Here is an 18,607-nt window from a genome sequence, read left to right on the forward strand (position 1 = left end):
ATCTATTGATGAAACTTTAAACGCTATTAAATTAAGGGCTTGTTATCAGAATCAGTATTTGAAACTTAAGAAGTCTTTTGTAGAACAAAAAATATACAATATGTCATCATTTATCCTAACTTTTGTTTTGTGTCGTAGCCGGTGACATGTGAAAGAGATTCTCCACTTGTCAACCTCTGTTTTGGGCTGTGCATCCTGGGAAGACGAGCTCTGGGCACGGCTTCCCACAGCATGTCTGCAAGGTAAGGCCATACTACCCTGTCTCTCACTGAAGCTAATACCACCCCGTTACCACCCAATATCCAGGAGTTGTTGTTGTTTGTCTGTTTGACAGCTTGGAGCCGTTTCTCTATGGCCTCCATGCACTCTTCAAGGGGGACTTTCGCATCACGTCTCCCAGAGATGAATGGGTGTTTGCAGATATGGACCTGCTGAACCGCGTTGTGGCACCAGGAGTGCGGATGTCCCTCAAATTGCATCAGGTAGCACTTCTAACAGAAGAAGAAAACGAGCCCTGAGGTTAGGATAATGACAGTTTTTGTCCCTGAGCTGAGACCAACCCTGTATTCTCCGTTTCCTCCAGGACCACTTCACATCTCCGGATGAGTATGAGGACCCTATGGTTCTTTATGACGCCATCACTGCCAATGAGGAGAAGATGCTGATATCACACGAGGGCGACCCCGTTTGGCGCAGTGCTATTCTAGCAAACATGCCTTCACTGCTGGCGCTGCGGCACATCATGGATGACGGCAGTGACGAGTACAAGATCATCATGCTTAATAAGAGGTTCCTCAGCTTCAGAGTCATCAAGGTCACAGCTCTTACTCTTTATTAAGTATCTTCTCTGGCTTGTTTAGTTGATAATTTTTGTATTGGTTTATTTGTTGTTGAATCTATTAACATGCCGGTGGCAGCCATTATGTTCCCAGGCTGTCTGTTCAACCCTCTGTCCCATTCTCATAAATGAAATATCTCAGAAATGTCTGGGGGGAATTTCTTTATATTTCCACAAACATGACCTTTGACTCCATGAACTGATAGATTTTTGTGGTTAAAGGTTAGCATGTATTCAGCCATAACTCAAGAATTGACACGCTAATTATAACAAAATTTTTACACAAATGTCTAATAGGATAAAATGATAAAGTGATGAAAAAAATGTATATCCAAAAGGTCAAAGGTCAACTTCACAGCGACATCATAATGCCATTATTCAACATCAGGAACAGAAGGGGAGACATTTAGTCAGATATCTAATTGATTACTCTAATCTGGGCTGTCCACCTTTTAAACTACGCTGATTGTATAGAGCTCATGTGCTGGTGGGTTAAAGATGTGTTTGAAACATCCATGTTTCAGCAAAAAAATACACTTAATACCTTTTTGTTAAATTCCCTCAAAGTCTTCACTACATGTATTACATAAGTCTTGACAGACAGGGATGTAAACTGCAACTTGACTGTTTGGCAGAAGCATACAATCGCGAGGCAGTAATTCTAGTCTTTCCATGAAATTGTAGGGTTGTGCCCGACTCAGTTGGATCACATTTGGTTGTTCCTTTTTTTTCATGTAGAGTTTGAGAGTTTGAATGGGATTTGCACGACATTTAAGGGGACAGTGGCGCTCGTGATGTAGTAAACATGCCGAGTTAGTCCTCTGAGCTAATGCATTCTAACTATGCTGACGACGGATCAGAAATGTGATCAAACAAAAGCCAGAGACTGTATTGTATTAGGTAACTGTGACCTGTAAATTCATCACTTCTAGGAGGCAGAAGGCAGATAGTAACGTTATCTCTAAGCCTGAGTGGGCAAAGCCTCTCTTCCTCCAGGCAGCTACCTCCATCTCACACAGACTCCCCCTGGGTCTAGGTCCACAGCTGCCTGTACCAGAGAGCAGCGTGAAAGTGAGGAGTACTCACTCTGCAGCTAAATCTGGAGACCAAACCATCACCAGAAGTACACTGACTGACCAAAAAAACCCTAAAAATATGACTTTTTGACTTGAAGAATCTCATTTGACTGAGATGATGATTCGACTTGTTGACTTTCAGGGGGTCCTTTGAAATTCAGTTGCTTTATGTCCAGGATGCTTTTCCTACCCTGAACCAGATAAAAGCTGCCTTGTTAATATTCAGCCTGCCCACCTCTGCACTGTACTGACCTCCTTGTGCTGCCCCCTACAGGTGAACAGAGAGTGTGTGCGTGGGCTGTGGGCGGGGCAACAGCAGGAGCTGGTTTTCCTGCGCAACCGTAACCCAGAGCGCGGCAGCATTCAAAACGCCAAACAGGCCCTGAGGAATATGATCAACTCCTCATGTGACCAGCCCATCGGCTACCCCATCTACGTGTCCCCTCTTACCACCTCATACGCCGGGGGGCACAGCCAGCTCCGGTCTGTGTGGGGAGGACCTGTCAGCCCACACAACATTTACACCTGGCTCATCAGCAGCTGGGACAGGTACACAGTCTAAACTTCACGTGATAAATGTGCACATAAGTCCTTCGGGGACAGTGATGCTAGTGTGATCATCATCAATCTAATATATGTGTCTCTGCAGGCTTCAGAAAGGTTGTGGTGCTGGCTGTAACAGCGGAGGAAACATTGAGGACTCAGACTGTGGAGGCGGCTCCGCCTCCATCTCCACCAACCCAGCCGTTCACACCACCCAGAGTACCCCAGCCTCCAGCCTCCCCCAACCACACATAACCACTGTCCAGCCCTCCATGGGTAAGACTGGAACCAACCACTGTTTGTGCTGTAACAAACCTTAATAGTGACAAAGTTATTCTAGATTGCTAAAATAGTTGGCGTGTCCTGTTGTTCTTTTGTTTTACGTTGATGTCATAATAGTCTGTTCAGAACATTCAACCGGACATTGAGATTGTGTACATTTCTTAGGAGCAATTCATGCCTTGCCTTCGCATGGCTGGACTGTAAGCTGAGTAATTGTTTTTCTGACCTTTTTAATAATGTTAAAATGAATAAATAAGATGGCTTTCCTCCCTTCCTTCCAGGTACAGACAACCCTGTAGGTCCAACCCAGAGCTGGCCCCACCACCCCCAACCTCTCCCATTAGCTCTGCTCAGCCAATCAGAGGGCAGGATGGAGGCAGGATTGCTCACATCCCTACAGCGTACATCCTCCATCCAGGGGCTCCTGGGCCAGCAGCTGTCCAGCTCCCAGCTTTCCTTCAGTGGCTCTGTGGCTCCACCTCCTCTGCCAGGCCCAGAGCGCTTCTGCCCAGCCAGCCTCTTGGAGAACTCGGGGCACAGAGCAGGCCAGCGGGCTGGCCTCGGACAGGGCGGCGGACTACACTATGAGAGCCACTTTGGCAAGTGGAGTTTTTCAGGCAGAAAGGGCTTTAACGGACCAGCTGCAGTGGAGGGGGAAGGATTAACAGTCCAGACCATACGCACACAGGTGAGGAGGCTGCTGGTATTTTATTTGATGACCTTTTTTTAAGTCTGTATGGAAAGTATTTTTAGATGTTTAGACAAAACATAAACACCATAGAGAACACTGTGTGGGGGCACGCCAGTCGAGAATTCATGAGTCCAAATGTTAAATGTCCTTTTATTGTCCACAGACACTATTCTTCTGAAATAAAGACAGTCCATGTCGTCCATTTTCTGAGGAATATTGCTCCTCTAGACCTCAGAGAAAAAGTCATATTTTCAATTATAAAGATCTCCTTGATTAAGTCCATCCATTCTTTAAGGCCTGGAGGCTCAGATTTGTACCAGTTCTCTGTAATCGCTTTCTTGCCGGCAACAAATAGTATTTTACACAGATACCAATCTTTTTTATTAATCACATCTGCCCTTAGTAGTCTCTGTTCCTCTTATTAGTTGTGAAGTAAAAAATTAAAAAAAAAAAAACATAAAATATTCACATTCAAGAAGCTGGAATCAGAGAATTTGAATTTTAAAAAAAACTTTAACTGTTAAATCCATTGTCAAATTAGTTGGCGAGTCATTTATTAGTTGACAACTAGTCGTTTAATCGTTGCAGCTCTACCTCTGTTATATGGACAGTAACCAGCATTATTAATATCATACCTACTGAATTGTTAATGCATGTTTTATTTAAAGCAGTCAACTGATTCATGATAAAAACTGCAAGACAGCTTGCATGTGGTCTACATCATTTTGTTTCATTGACTCTTTATAAGCAGCATTAGGTGGGCTTTTCATTTCCTGTTTGGCCAGTAGAGACATGTTGGTTCTGACAAATTGTTGGAGGGATCACGTGTGTGTATAACCAGTCAAAAATATGCAGGTGCAAGACAAACTATTTAACCGCAGGGCACAAAGGAGGTCCGCACGCTGTAAATAAATAGTTTATTTCTCTTTTTCTCTTTGCAAAGCAACGTCACGATCTACAACATCCTAGTCAGGCAAAAACACGGATAAATTGTTAGTCGTGTTTTTCAGAGGACGTGTTGATATTCTTGGATAACCATGTTTTTTTTTCTTCAAATCTTTTCCAGCCTACTCCTCCTGCCCCCCTACAAGAGGTCAGTCTGACACAAGATCCTCTGGGAGCTACTCAGACGTTGGATCCCACCCTGCTGTCCGCAGGGGACCCCCCCATTCCCCGAGAGGAATCCACAGAGCTGCCTTTACTTGAGCACCTGCGCTGAGTCTGCACTGGGAGACCCCGAGTGACACGCTCTGCAGTGAAAGCACACCGCGGTCGAATCTGGACCGGGCCCACCCCGCCCACACCAGACTCATTCCACCTTCTGGACTCATTCCATCAACCCCTCATCTAAATAACTCAGTGCAAAGCTAGAACGGCCCACTGCAATACCGGATGGATTTGGTTATGTACACGTTACCCTCTCCTTCTCAGCCAAAGGAGTGAAACATCTGATAGCATGCTGAACTGATGCACGTCAGATCATTTAAATGATTTCAGCCAACCTGTTTATTCCAAAGTCAGCTTTCATCCCGTTGATAGACTCATTCTTAACTTTGTTTTCTGACAAAGGCACTCGGTGTCTCTATGGACAGCCTTTGGGTTGTACTGTAACAGTAGTGACAGGCCAGAAAGGCCAGTGCAATTATAAGGGATATTTTGCTGAGGATTGATTATTTTTCTATACTGGAGAATAGAGAATTGCCTCTGACTTTCTCTCACTTGATATCTGCAGCAGCAGTTGTTTTTTTTGTTTGTTTTTTGCATAACCAATCGAAAAAAAAAAAAAAAAAAAAGATCCTACAGTACGTTGCTGTATGTGCAGGGGAATGATTTGCGGAAACCATGATAAGCCTTGTTTTATTTCTCCCCATTTTACCATCCTCACCGGACCTACAGTTACGTGTCAAACAATATTCAAAAAGTACATATTGACCAATTTTATGAGCCTCCGCTGCTTCTTCTTTTTCCCTGCACATTATACATATTCAAGTAAAACAAAACCACACCCCACCAAAACATCATCTTTGTCCTCTGGCCTGTTTCCCTCAGAGGTGCCTGACTACATCAACACTCAACAGTTCTGTCTCGGAGCAAGTTTCAGGGAAAAAACAAACTCCCTTCCATCCCAGCCAACATGTGGTGCTTTAACCGCTAGTTTACAGTCTATTTAGGCCTGGACTCCTGAATCTGACTAGCAACACGGAGATATGGGATGACTTCAGACAGAGCTGGCAGCCATGGATTAGGATCAAGCGGAGGGCGATTCCAATCTGTGAAAATTGTGTTGATCACAAACCTACAAACTGGGAGTGTTAGAGATTTAACGCCTTTTTTTTTTTTTTTTTTGGGTGAGTGGAATGTCCTTTTTTTATTTGACTTGAAGAATCTCATGTTCTTCGGTGTGTAAGGTGCACCAGGTTTTTCTTTGGATGACTGATCAACGATGCCCTCTCTGATCAGATCCACTCAGCTCATGACTTTCTCAATAGAAGGGACCCAGGCTGCTTTGTGTGGGGAGCTGTGTTTTCTTTGCCTGCAGTATGGCCCCTCCCGTTACTATACTACTGCTTCTGCATCTCCTGCTACTACTAATATACCCACTACTACTGCTGTTCCTACAACAGTCGAATCCAGCGTTTTAGTTGGAAACAAAGTTGAATAAATACTGAAAGCAAAGGTGGAATATTTATTTGATTAATATTGTCTTACAGATATCTTTAACGGGGTTTGTCAATATGGTGTGATGATGTATCAAATTGGAAATCTGCCTTCTAACTGCACCCCCACCCCTCCCTCAATTTGTTTGGTGTCATCACATTTGTATCATCTCACCAATGGCTGTCTTTTTTTTTTAAGTGAGTAATATAACTGGAAGTATTCCTGAGAAGTCACTTTAAGTTGGTTTCTTTCCCACTCCTGCACTCTCTTGTTTTTTCCACCACTGTGAAAATTAAAAACACTGATTGAGGGTTCAAGTAGATCACGTTCAAAAGAAGCTGGCATTCCGACCAAATTCAGCCCCATACATGTTTCTGCAAGCCGGGTGGCTTTGTAACCACGTGCTGTCTGCGATGGTTGAATGATTCTGAAATAACCTTGTGCTACAGCGTTAGTCGTCGTGACTGGAGAGTGCCTCGTATGCTAGTTTTCTCACCAAATTATCGCCGTGTTCCCCTTTAGGAAACTTGAAAGGAGGCCAGCGTTCTCAGGGTCTATAATGGGAAAGAAATTGACTTCTTCTGCGGGAAGACTTTTTGTTGAAAAGGAAGAAACATGAAAAGGGGATACAAGAGTTAGTGTCACGGTGACGAAACATTTAGGGTCACACTGACGTTGCAAACGACGCCAGGGTTTTACAGCGTTCTGCTCTCTCTGGGTTAAACATGTTCTGTACACTGCATGCTGTTAAAGCCACATATTTGTGAAATCACTTTGTCTCTGCAGCGCTGTTTATTTTGTCCCCGTACAGCATCTGAGCAGTTTGAAGCTTTTTTTTTTCCTTCCTTTTTTAAAAATCTTTTTAGCAGCCCTGATGTTTCTGTCAGTCTTGGCTGCGAAGAAGCTGCGACAGGTGCAAAATGCGTCAGTATCCCTCTCAAAACACGTTGGTAACTCCCTCGACTCAGGAAAAACAGAGACTTTCTGATCAGTGCTGTTTTCTGTTTTTCTTTTCTCCTCATTCTTCTTGTATCCAAAGCAACAGGGAGTAATATTTGTTTGTTTTTCTAGTTTTTCTTTGCTGGGAGTGTGGAAAGCACAAGTTAACGGACAGACCTGGGTGTCAATAAAAAAGGGATTTCTTAATCTCTGAAATTATGTACAGCATGTTTCGTATATAAATATATATTTAAAATATAAATCTATTTTATTATTATTGGATTTTGGGTTCTTTTACATTTAAGACACTATGTTGAGGTTTAGGGGAGGGACTCTTGTGTTTACCTATCAGAGGGGAGAGCTGAGTGAAGAGAGGCACTCTTCACGTTGAAATGTGCAGTTTGGGAAGAATCAATTAAAACTTCTTTTGCACAAGATGTATCATACACCATCCCACTTTGTTATTGTTTTATTATTTTAGTTATTTTGGGAGGGGGGTCTTTTATTTAAGAACTTTAAGTCAATGTTCAATGTTCTGTACAGTTTTTTATGTGATTTTTTTTTTCTCCTCCTATTTAAATTAAAGGTTTTTGTGTCATCGTTTGCAAATCAACTGCTGTGAGTGTTTTCTTTCCCTTGTTTTATCTGATGAATATTGAGACTTGCATGGCTGGCATGAATTTGCACTTATTTTGAAATGATAAAAATTGCGATGTTAAACACTGCAGTTGTGCTGCAGTGTTGTATGCTCAAGACAGGAAGAAAAATCTGGTTAAAAGCCATGAAGTAGTTTAGCAAGCAATTAACCTTTCTTACCTCTGAGTTAACAGTAATTAGGCTGCCACTGATGCAGACATGCAAGCATTGAAATGCTTCCAGGGTGTCCGCAGGGTCTTAAAGTATGCAAATTTGATAACTCATGGAGTGAACATTTAGGGCCTTAAAAAGTATTAAAGATGTAAATGCCATTTTCTGAGGTAGTACATGTTGTAACCTGTTTACAATATGTACAGTATACATTTGTCCACACAGTCCAACAATTAATCATTGTTGAAGCATGAAGTGGGATTCTGCTAAATTCTGAAAAAGAGAACTATTTAACCACTGATTGACCCGCTAACTGACTGGTCCCTAACACCATGCTGCTGAAGTACTTAGATAATGGGAAAATGCATATGAGTTGTTCTACTGTGTCAGAATACCTGTTTTATTCAAATGATAAAGTGAACAAAATATTTTTTGGGTCCTTTTTGTGGCATCCTGTACTGTGACTTTTTCATGACTTATTTCATGTCATTTTCATGGCATATTAAACTATAACGTATTTGATCATAATTTGAATGCCATACTATACTATGACATTTTTATCATATTTTGGATGCCATACTATACTATGACATTTTTATCATATTTTGGATGCCATACTATACTATGACATTTTTATCATATTTTGGAGGTCATACTATACTATTATGTTTTTTTCATATTTTGGATGCCATACTATACTATGACATTTTTATCATATTTTGGAGGTCATACTATACTATTATGTTTTTTCCATATTTTGGATGTCATACTATACTATGACATTTTTATCATATTTTGGAGGTCATACTATACTATGACATTTTTATCATATTTTGGAGGTCATACTATACTATGACATTTTTATCATATTTTGGAGGTCATACTATACTGACATTTTTATCATATTTTGGCTGCCATATTATACTATGAAATTTTTTATCATATTTTGGAAGTCATACTATACTATGAAATTTTTTATCATATTTTGGAAGTCATACTATACTATGACATTTTTATCATATTTTGGAGGTCATACTATACTATGACATTTTTATCATATTTTGGAAGTCATACTATACTGACATTTTTATCATATTTTGGCTGCCATACTATACTATGACATTTTTATCATATTTTGGCTGCCATATTATACTATGAAATTTTTTATCATATTTTGGAAGTCATACTATACTATGACATTTTTATCATATTTTGAATGCCATACTATACTATGATGTTTTTTTCATATTTTGGAGGTCATACTATACTATGACATTTTTATCATATTTTGGCTGCCATACTATACTGACATTTTTATCATATTTTGGAGGTCATACTATACTATTATGTTTTTATCATATTTTGGAGGTCATACTATACTATGACATTTTTTTCCATCATATTTTGATGTCATACTATACTATGATGTTTTTGTCATATTTTGGATGCCATACTATACCATGATGTTTTTATCATATGTTGGAGGTCATACTATACTATGACGTTTTTATCATATTTTGGAGGTCATACTATACTATGACGTTTTCATCATATTTTGGATACCATACTATGCTGTGATATTTTTATCATATTTTGAATGCAATATTATACTGTGACATTTTGAACATATTTTGGAGGTCATACTATACTATGACGTTTTTATCACATTTTGGATGACATAGTGTACTATGAAGTTTTTATCGTATTTTGGATGCCATACCATACTGTGATGTCTTTATCATATTTTGGAGGTCATACTATACTATGACGTTTTTATCATATTTTTGATGCCATACTATACTATGACATTTTTGTCATATTTTGGAGGTCACACTATACTGTGATGTTTTTATCATATTTTGGATGCCATACTTGATGTTTTATCATACTATAATACTATAATATGATGTTTTTATCATATTTTGGAGGTCCTGCTATACTATGACATTTTTATCATATTTTGGAGGTCATACTATACTATGACGTTTTTTTCATATTTTCGATGTCATACTATACTATGACGTTTTTATCATATTTTTGATGCCATACTATACTATGACATTTTTGTCATATTTTGGAGGTCACACTATACTATGATGTTTTTATCATATTTTGGATGCCATACTTGATGTTTTATCATACTATAATACTATAATATGATGTTTTTATCATATTTTGGAGGTCCTGCTATACTATGACATTTTTATCATATTTTGGAGGTCATACTATACTATGACGTTTTTTTCATATTTTGGAGGTCATACTATACTATGATGTTTTCATCATATTTTGAAGGTTACACTATACTATGACGTTTTTATCATAGTTTCGAGGTCATACTATACCAAGACATTTTTATTATATTGTCAATGCCATACTATAATCGTATGTTTTCATAATATTTTCATATTTTGGATGTCATACTATACTATGATGTTTTTATCATATTTTGGATGTCATACTATAATATGATGTTTTTTTCATATTTTCGAGGTCATACTATAATATGATGTTTTCATCATATTTTGGAGGTCACACTATACTATGACGTTTTTATCATATTTTGGAGGTCATACTATACTATGATGTTTTCATCATATTTTGAAGGTCACACTATACTGTGACGTTTTTATCATATTTTGGAGGTCATACTATACCAAGACATTTTTATTATATTGTTAATGCCATACTATAATTGTATGTTTTCATAATATTTTCATATTTTGGACGCCATACTATACTGTGCCGTTTTTATGTTCTTTTAAATACCATACTATACTATGACATTTTTGTATTGCATGTTATACTGTGGTCTGAAATTTTTTTCGAAAGGCATTAAATTTAACTTTGGGATTTCAGTATATATCTTTAATCCAGGAAAAATCAATAAAGCAACAGCAGAAAGGCATAAAATGTTTAGTCTCACTTCTACAGATTTGTAATTTGTGCTGTTTTCTCTCTGTTGGCAGAGGGATGTCTTCTCTCTCACAGTGAAAACAGACATGAGAGGCTTCTTCATTCTGTTCCTTCTTGACCTTAAGCTCTTTCTCCACAGCACGTCAAACTGATTCTGTGGGTCAGCAGCCTTATGCTTCACCTCACCAGCCTCAAGCTCCTTCCTGGTCTACTGTGTAGTTTTCTCTTCAGGCTGTACATCTGCAACAGCATTTATGGCTGTGCAGTTCTTGTGATCAAGATCCAGTACTAATTAATGTGCTGTCACAAGAGTGTGCTTATCCAGATAGGTATTTTATTTCAGATTTGAGATGTGAATACAACTATAGTAAACCACACTGTGCGCTGGTTTGGACTGTTTGTGCTTCTTCAAATATAAAGATTATGTCTGATTTCTGACCAAAATGGACAGAGTATACATTGGAGATATTTTTCAGTTTTAAGATCAGATGAATTCAAAGTTGAGGTTAAGGTGCATGTATTAGGGTTTGATGTAAGGGTTTTTGTACTGATGTCTGATAAGGGCAGGATAATAAAAGTACACATGGAAGCTTGTGTTTCAGTGCATTTCTGGATAAATGATTGAAACCAGGGGATCCCGAGTGGCCTGTTTTTATCATGAAAGTTTAATGGTCTCCCGATTCTGAGGAGGCAGCTTGAAAGTATAAATAAAACACCACACCTTTTTGAAACTTGGGCATTTATTTCAAAATGTGTGATGCTGTACAGTAGGTAGAGTAGTATGCAGGGAGCACTGGCTACACCATAAAAAAATCTGTTATCTAATTAAAACAAGAGTCTTGGAGGTCTTTGTTTGAGACCCAAGTAGGAGCCTTTCTGTTTTTTAAAAATTCCTGTAGATGTTGAGAAATCAAACAAACGAGCGCTTCATCAGAGACGGAGTATAGCGTATCTCATTGTAACACTCGTCCTCATCATCTTCTTTCCCCTCCGTCCACCTCCCATCCTGTCCTGTGCGATGGAGCCACAGCACGAGGACCAGCAGCACCAGCAGCACCAAGCTCATGGACAAGGTGAGCAGCACACCCTGCAGTATACCTGAGGAACTGTCTGGGGCTGCAGAGGAAGACAAAACAGTCGTCATAAAATGAAGATCAATCATGTAGTCGCAGTGAAAAACAAACAAGACTGCAGGTCAACAAAGAGGCACTTGCTGGAGTAGATGGACAGGTTGACGTAGCAGTTTTCTGTTCCCAGGAGGTTAGTGGCAGAGCAGCGATAGAGGCCAGACGTCTGAGATGATACATTGACAATCTGGACAAAGCCTGACAGATCTCCTGAGAGAAAGAAGACACAGTCACATTAATCAGATGCTTAAAGGAGCAGTCCAACAATTTTATACATGAAGTTCAGTTTATTCAGAACTTAGCCTGTATCATGTCTTCTGTGGTCCTGGCGAAGCTTTGTGAAGTTTAATAAAATAACCCTGATGATGTCATAGTGCTGTCACTGATGTTATCTTGGCTTGGGCTTGATTTTAACTATTTTAACTATTTTTAAAGCCTGTGATACAAATTGGAGATGTCGGGTTTTATAGATGTTTAAGATGTGTAGGCAGGGGATCAAATAAAATACTGTCCAGTTGCATTATGGGAAATGTAGGATCAAACCAGTTTTCTTTTGAGTTAATCCATTCAAGGGACTAAAGAATTCCAGGATATCTCAGCTTCTGCTGCTGCAATTTTAACCATTCTTCTTAAAATAGTCTCTTGTGAGTCCCTTAATTTTAAAGAAGTAGTACAAACCTAAATCGCTGGAATGCCCCTTTAACCGTCTTTTGGACACTGCCACTATGAAATACTTACATTCCCAATATCCTCCTTGAATTTTTCCTTGAGTAGCTCCGTGTTTTATTGTCTTAAGTGATTAAGTCCTAGCGTGGTGAACACTTCTCTTCAGTAGCCTTCAAAATAAAAATAACGACCTCCATGCAAGATGACTATGATTCTGTGAAAGGGTCCTTTGAGTGCAATAATGTGTGTGTGTGTGTGTGTGTGTGTGTGTGTGTGTGTGTGTGTGTGTGTGGCACTGACCCTCCATGTTGATGGGAAGTGCAATTTCCTCTGGATTCAGTTTATCCCAGCGGATCTCCGGAGTGGGGACGCCCTCCACCACCGAGCAGGACAGCGTGACACTTCCTCCCATATCGATATCTCCATCCCACTGACACACAGGCAGCGAAGGTGGCTCTGCAAAAATAATCAGTGAATGAGTTTGTAAAAGGATCCAACGCAGTTTACAAATAGATGCTAACATTTCGGTGTAAGGCCGACTTGCACATCAGACCAGAACTAAAAATTCAGCTCATAGTTTTTCCCATTAAAATGATGTTATGTCTTCAAAACTAGTCATATTTCTCTACAAGTAGTTTTGAATTATGTGAGTAAGTCAGTCACATCTGGAAGGGAAGTTAATTGGAAAGATGGGATGTAAAGGTTAGCAGTGTATTTCATCCATGGTGTAATGTTAGTTATGAGCTGTAGGGAAGGTTTTATGTACTGCTACTCAGGTAAGGATTACCAACAGGCCTGTAAATGTATATATTGGGAGACTATCCGTGTTATTGGCCAATATTAGATTTAAAAAACAATGTCACATCTATCCCTTATAATTTCAGTATTCAGCGAGTTTTGGAACTGGTATTTTTGTGAAATATTATTTGAGAGTGTGTCACTAAACTGTAAAATTAACAGAATAATACTAACAAAGTATTAACAAGACTAAGAGTCTACAGCGACTCTCTGAGGATAACATCATGCTAACACTCACAATGGAAACATTAACATGGTGATGTTTAGCAGGTTTAATGCCTGCCATGTTCACGATTTTAGTGTAGAAAGTTAACATGCTAACATTTGCTAATTAGCACTAAAGTAAAGCTTAAACCAAAGCATTCGACCTGATGATGCACAGTTGTTGAAGCATTTTGCTTAAAAAACACAAATCTTAACCTCATGGTGACGCTAGAGGAAAAGTCAGAGGATCAAAAAAGAATACATCCTCTGAATGAATGTCTGCAAAAAAATTGTGGCAATCCATCCAATAGTTGTTGAAGAATTTTGTACCAAAGTTTTGAAACATTTTTACTATAATTAAGTCACACTACTAGCATGGCTAAAACTAGGGGTGGGGGAGAAAAAACATACAGCATAGTACTGCAATACACGGATGCCAAGGATATAAATTATACATTTTTGCAAATACACATTTTAGTTCAACTTTTGGTAATAGAATAATAAAATCAATTGCTTTTTTGGCCCACTAGATGGTGCTGATGTTTTTTTTTACTGGTGAGGTCAGCTGTGGTCTCAGTCAGCAACATTTGGCATTTGGCAAGTTCATTAAAACAAAGATGGAGGCACTGGAGAAAGAAATCAGAAATGTGCCCTCGGTGTTTACATTAAACGTCTGGACTTATTTTGCATTTTTAACACGTAAGGAAATGAGGACTTGGATATGACACATGAGATTTGCAAGCAGTGTCATATGAGAATAAAATAGAGGGAATACTACGAACATGAGGGCTCAAGTTAATTAATTAGGAAATTCTGAGTACAGCAGGAAGGGTGGCATTAACTCCTGTCACCTGAAATTTAAAGTCAGTGGATTCAAACGTGACTATAACAGCACATTAACTGGCGACTTCTGTTCTCCAAACTAGAGCACTACATGAAAGTCGCACCGGAACAACCATTGCAGACCTCCTGCAAAATGCAGCACAAGAATAGAGGCTTCCATTCAGTTAGCAGGATGCCTCACGCTCTTAATCAGACCAAGCAGAGGGCATTAAATCTGCCAACAGTTTGTCAGGTGTATGCAACATTTCTGACAGGTTTTATGACAGTGTTGGTCAGTCTGTCTGCTTTGCATCACATTTTGTTGCAATAAAAAATGATTGAAGTCAGATAAACAGACTGAGAACTTTATCTTATGAGGTAAAACTGATGTTAAGAAAAGTTTTCCTCTGGGGAAATAATTTGCAGTTGTAAAAAAAGGTAATAAATTGCAATATATCACAATATAATTTATCACAATACTCAGCATATAGCAATATATCACAATGATATTGTGTTGTGACACAAGTATCATGATAATAACGTATCATGGGTCCTCTGGTGATTCCAACCCCGTCTTTAACCTGCTTGATTATCTCAACCTGTTTGGCGTCAATCTGTTCTATAAAAATGCACACCAATAATGTCTGACACAGAAACATGAGTATCAGACTACAAAAAATATATTGATGCATCCCTAATTCACAGTATATTAAATGGTGATTGCTGCACATGTGCCACTTAACTGGCTTACTCTAACAGAACTGGACATATACATATGTGACACACTAACCCAGAACACTGAGCTCCAGCTCTCCTATGCCGGGGTCTGCCGTCTCTGGTGGGTTATTGACCATGCAGCGGTAAGTGCCAGCATCTGATACACGTGTGTCATTCAGGACGATATCTGCACTCCAGGGAATACCTGCAGATGGTTAACATGAACGAATTGCTTTAATCCCAACTTCAATTTCTCAGTTAGAAAATAAATGACAAAAATACAGTTGTTTTTAAGAACTGTCCTCGAGAAGCAAATTAAAAATCATTTCACTGGTCTTACCTGTAAAACCCACTCTACCGATGAGGGAAGGGTCTTCAATCACCTGTCCATGATCATACGTTATCACCTGCAAGAAAGAGCAGCCATTAATAAGTAGTTTGAGGCCATAAAAATATGGATATGCTTCAGATGCTATTACTTTTATCAGCACCTGCGATGATGTGTAAGTGGTAGAAGAGATTTTAAAAAATATATAGGCTAAAAACCAAACTCTCCTTATTTCCATCACAGCAGGTTCAATTTTTCAGAGCAGTGTGTTTGACCAGCTGAAATATCTAATTGATTTGTAAGGTTGCTGCTGTGACAAAGTCTGTCAGAGGTCTGTGTGTGCTGGTGTTTGGATTCAGACCTGTATTGGTGTTTCTGGACTGGAGGAGGGAGCCAGAGTCCAGATAACGTTGAGTCTGGAGAGAGGGCTGGAAGTGAAGAAGGAGCAGGGCAGGATGACAACATCCCCTCGAACCACCTCGAGATTGGATTCCCTCATGGTTACTCTGAGTGCAACTGTGACGATTAACATGGTGGGAAAGGACAAACAAAAATGAGACAAGTCGTGTCAGTCACATGATACAAGAGACATTTCATTTAGAATTGGAATTTTATTTCGGTCTGCAAATAGAAATAAGAACATCATGTATTAATCTACAAATTCTTTAACAAACTTTTAACATAAAGTCACCTCTCAAAGCATTTTGACTTTCTCTCTTTTGAAACAACTTTTGGAAACTTTCATGTAATAATTGTTTTGGTTTTTTTTGCTCCATGCATAATTTAAGATGTTTTAAAGCTGACTAAATCTTCAAATTTAAGAGTCTTTAGTTTAATAAATAATGATTTGTTGGTTCTCTGTATGAGGTTTTGCTCATAATTCTTATGGCTGTCTTTTGAAGTATGAAATTTGTATTTGTATTATGTGTATTTCCCCACACTTCATCACAATAATTATTGTATGGCAGAATAAACGAAGAGTATAAGATGTATATTGAGGCTTGATTTAGAGGATCTTTAACTTTATATAATATTGCAGTTGACTTTGAAATTTTGGCTTTAATATCATTTATGTATGGCGTCCAGTGTAGTTTATTATCCATTACAACGCCTAGAAATTTCATTTCTGATCAATTTCAACTTTATTTATCACAGGTTTGCTGTTTGAGTTGGCTACACAATTACCAAAAACTATAAATTTGGTTTTACTTAAGTTCAGTGTATTAGAATCAAACGATCTCTTTAGCATTTCAAATTCTTTCCCCATTGCATCCAAACGTTGTTTTAAATTCTTACTATAAAATAATGTTGTGTCATCTGCAAATAATATAACTTAATTTTTTGGAAACCCCACATATATTATTAATACACAAAATAAACAACAATGGCCCTGAGAATGAGCCTTGGGGAACACCGCAGGTGATCTTTAATAGGTGTGAATTTATGTGTACATATGAAACCTGTTCTCCATGTAACTGCTTAATCAAGAAAGTGCTACCCCTCTAATTCCATATTTTTGTAGTTTCTCTGCTGATAAATTGTGGTCGGCTGTATCAAATGCTTTTTTTAAGATCCAAGAATACACCCACTGCATATTCTTTATTTTCTATTGCTGCTGCTATTCCCTCCAAACACTCCATAAGTGCAAAAGCAGTTGTTTAATTGCCTCTAAAACCAAATTGCTGTTCATGCAGCATCTTGTGTTTAGTGATAAAACCATCAAGTCTTTAAGGAGTTATGTCTTAATTCCTATCATATTTTATTCTGCTTTTCACTCTCTAGTTTCCCTGTTGACATGCAGACTGCCCTGCTCCTCCCCTCTTCTCCTTCATTACTGAAATAATGAACCCCACCCCACCCCTCCTCCTCTCCGTCATCCCCAGGCCTTTTGTGTGTGTGTGTGTGGGAATTCAGCGTGCATATTAGTTTGTTAATTACACTTGACAGCTTTGAGGGTGAGCCAAACCGATCACAGACTGAGGGGAACAACAGCGCACTTCACTGGGATGTGTTCATGAACATACTGTCAATTCACCACATTGTCTCAATGTAGAGCACCAGCTTCCAAAACGTCAGTCCATAGAGACTCTTTCAAATCAAAGCTCACTCAGCATGAGAAACAGGCTTCATTTGATATATGTACAATATTAGAAAAGAGCTGCTTTTTATTCTTTTGTTTTTAATTAAAAATTAAGGAATAAGTGCACTAAATACAAATGTGATCTTTAGTTAATGAGTTTGATGAAGCTCTTTAGTCTTTTATATGATTAAAGCCATTTTTGCTAGTTGGAAGTTTACTTAAAAAAAATAATAAAAAAAAAAACATAGGCAACCTCACAGTCAAAGTCATATCTGTCCAGAAACTCCTGGGCGTACAGTTAAATCATGTCAGTGTACTTTTAACACCATATCTCAGTACTGTAGGTCGACACTGTACACCTTAAGGGTCTGCCATCTCTGCATTTAAATTAAAATAACAAAATTAATGAGTGTACCAAAAGTCCAGTGAAGAATTACAGACATGAAGCAGCCATTCTTCTCACTTCTCAGATCCCCCAAACACTTGAAGCTACAGCAATGTGTACAAAATTACCAATATTTCTCATCTTGTCCTCCTGAAACTGTGTCACAGCTTCAGACGGCACACAGGCCTACTCACCATTCTCCAGAGCAGTGAAACACACACACAGGGTCCAGAGCATCCATCTTCCAGAAGAGCCCATAGCTGAGAGGAAACACACAGAGGCAGCCCTCTCTCCCCCTGTGTACAAGCTGGTCGCCAAAAAAACTAGGCATGCATGATTAATCTATTGAGCGGTGCACCCAACCCCACCCGCCTCTGTTTTCACTCTCACTTTATTCTCTGGGTCTCGTCACCCCTTGTTGTTTGTTGGTTAAACTGAAGTTGTCAGATAAGGATTTTTTATTAGGTCCCATTAACTGCACAAGTCTGGACTCACTGTGGTGGGAGCCACACTGGGTCAGCTCGTAGTCTAATTACTTAGTCTAACGTAAATGACTGAAGCTGCTCCATAGAAAACATCACCTATTAAACATAAAGCCCATAATGCTGCAGGGTCTCTCAGTAGGTGGTGCACAGCAGCTAGCTTTGGTTGGAACAAATGCATTTTACAGCATTTTCTTTAGTCAGTAGATTCTTTGACTGAAAGATAAAATAATTCAGATGTTTATCCG

At 38.9% G+C, this 18,607-nt stretch overlaps 2 protein-coding genes across 4 annotated transcripts in view; one reads left to right on the plus strand and one right to left on the minus strand.

Annotated features, from left to right (window-relative positions):
• Positions 1–5,443, plus strand: part of LOC117266899 (pecanex-like protein 3) — a 31,566-nt gene extending 26,123 nt beyond the window's left edge. For all 3 annotated transcript variants that reach the window (XM_033642318.2, XM_033642331.2, XM_078172447.1), the window contains exons 30-36: positions 139–242; positions 335–482; positions 584–814; positions 2,189–2,463; positions 2,564–2,733; positions 3,021–3,427; positions 4,497–5,443. In XM_033642318.2, the coding sequence (XP_033498209.1) occupies positions 139–242; positions 335–482; positions 584–814; positions 2,189–2,463; positions 2,564–2,733; positions 3,021–3,427; positions 4,497–4,649 (1,488 nt within the window). In that variant the 3' untranslated portion in view covers positions 4,650–5,443. The remainder of the gene's footprint in view (positions 1–138; positions 243–334; positions 483–583; positions 815–2,188; positions 2,464–2,563; positions 2,734–3,020; positions 3,428–4,496) is intronic.
• A 6,035-nt stretch (positions 5,444–11,478) lies between these two features.
• LOC117246225 (immunoglobulin superfamily member 11) lies at positions 11,479–18,192 on the minus strand. Its single transcript, XM_033610038.2, has 7 exons — positions 18,072–18,192; positions 15,774–15,928; positions 15,425–15,491; positions 15,158–15,289; positions 12,844–12,999; positions 11,965–12,087; positions 11,479–11,866 (listed from the first exon to the last, which is right to left on the minus strand). Exons 1-7 carry the CDS (start codon positions 18,133–18,135, stop codon positions 11,661–11,663), a joined length of 903 nt encoding a protein of 300 aa, XP_033465929.1. The 5' UTR covers positions 18,136–18,192; the 3' UTR covers positions 11,479–11,660.
• Between the last annotated feature and the right edge of the window lie 415 nt (positions 18,193–18,607).

Source organism: Epinephelus lanceolatus, chromosome 11 (genome assembly GCF_041903045.1).
Source record: "Epinephelus lanceolatus isolate andai-2023 chromosome 11, ASM4190304v1, whole genome shotgun sequence".
Classification (NCBI taxonomy): Eukaryota; Metazoa; Chordata; class Actinopteri; order Perciformes; family Serranidae; genus Epinephelus; species Epinephelus lanceolatus.

Excerpts from the sequence above, each read along its gene's own strand:
- LOC117246225 (XM_033610038.2), bottom strand. The coding sequence starts at position 18,135 with ATGGGCTCTTCTGGAAGATGGATGCTCTGGACCCTGTGTGTGTGTTTC. Across the intron at positions 15,492-15,773 it reads GTCCAGAAACACCAATACAG|GTGATAACGTATGATCATGG; the intron begins GTCTGAATCCAA and ends TCTTTCTTGCAG. Across the intron at positions 11,867-11,964 it reads CAACCTGTCCATCTACTCCA|CCCCAGACAGTTCCTCAGGT; the intron begins GCAAGTGCCTCT and ends CTTCCTCTGCAG.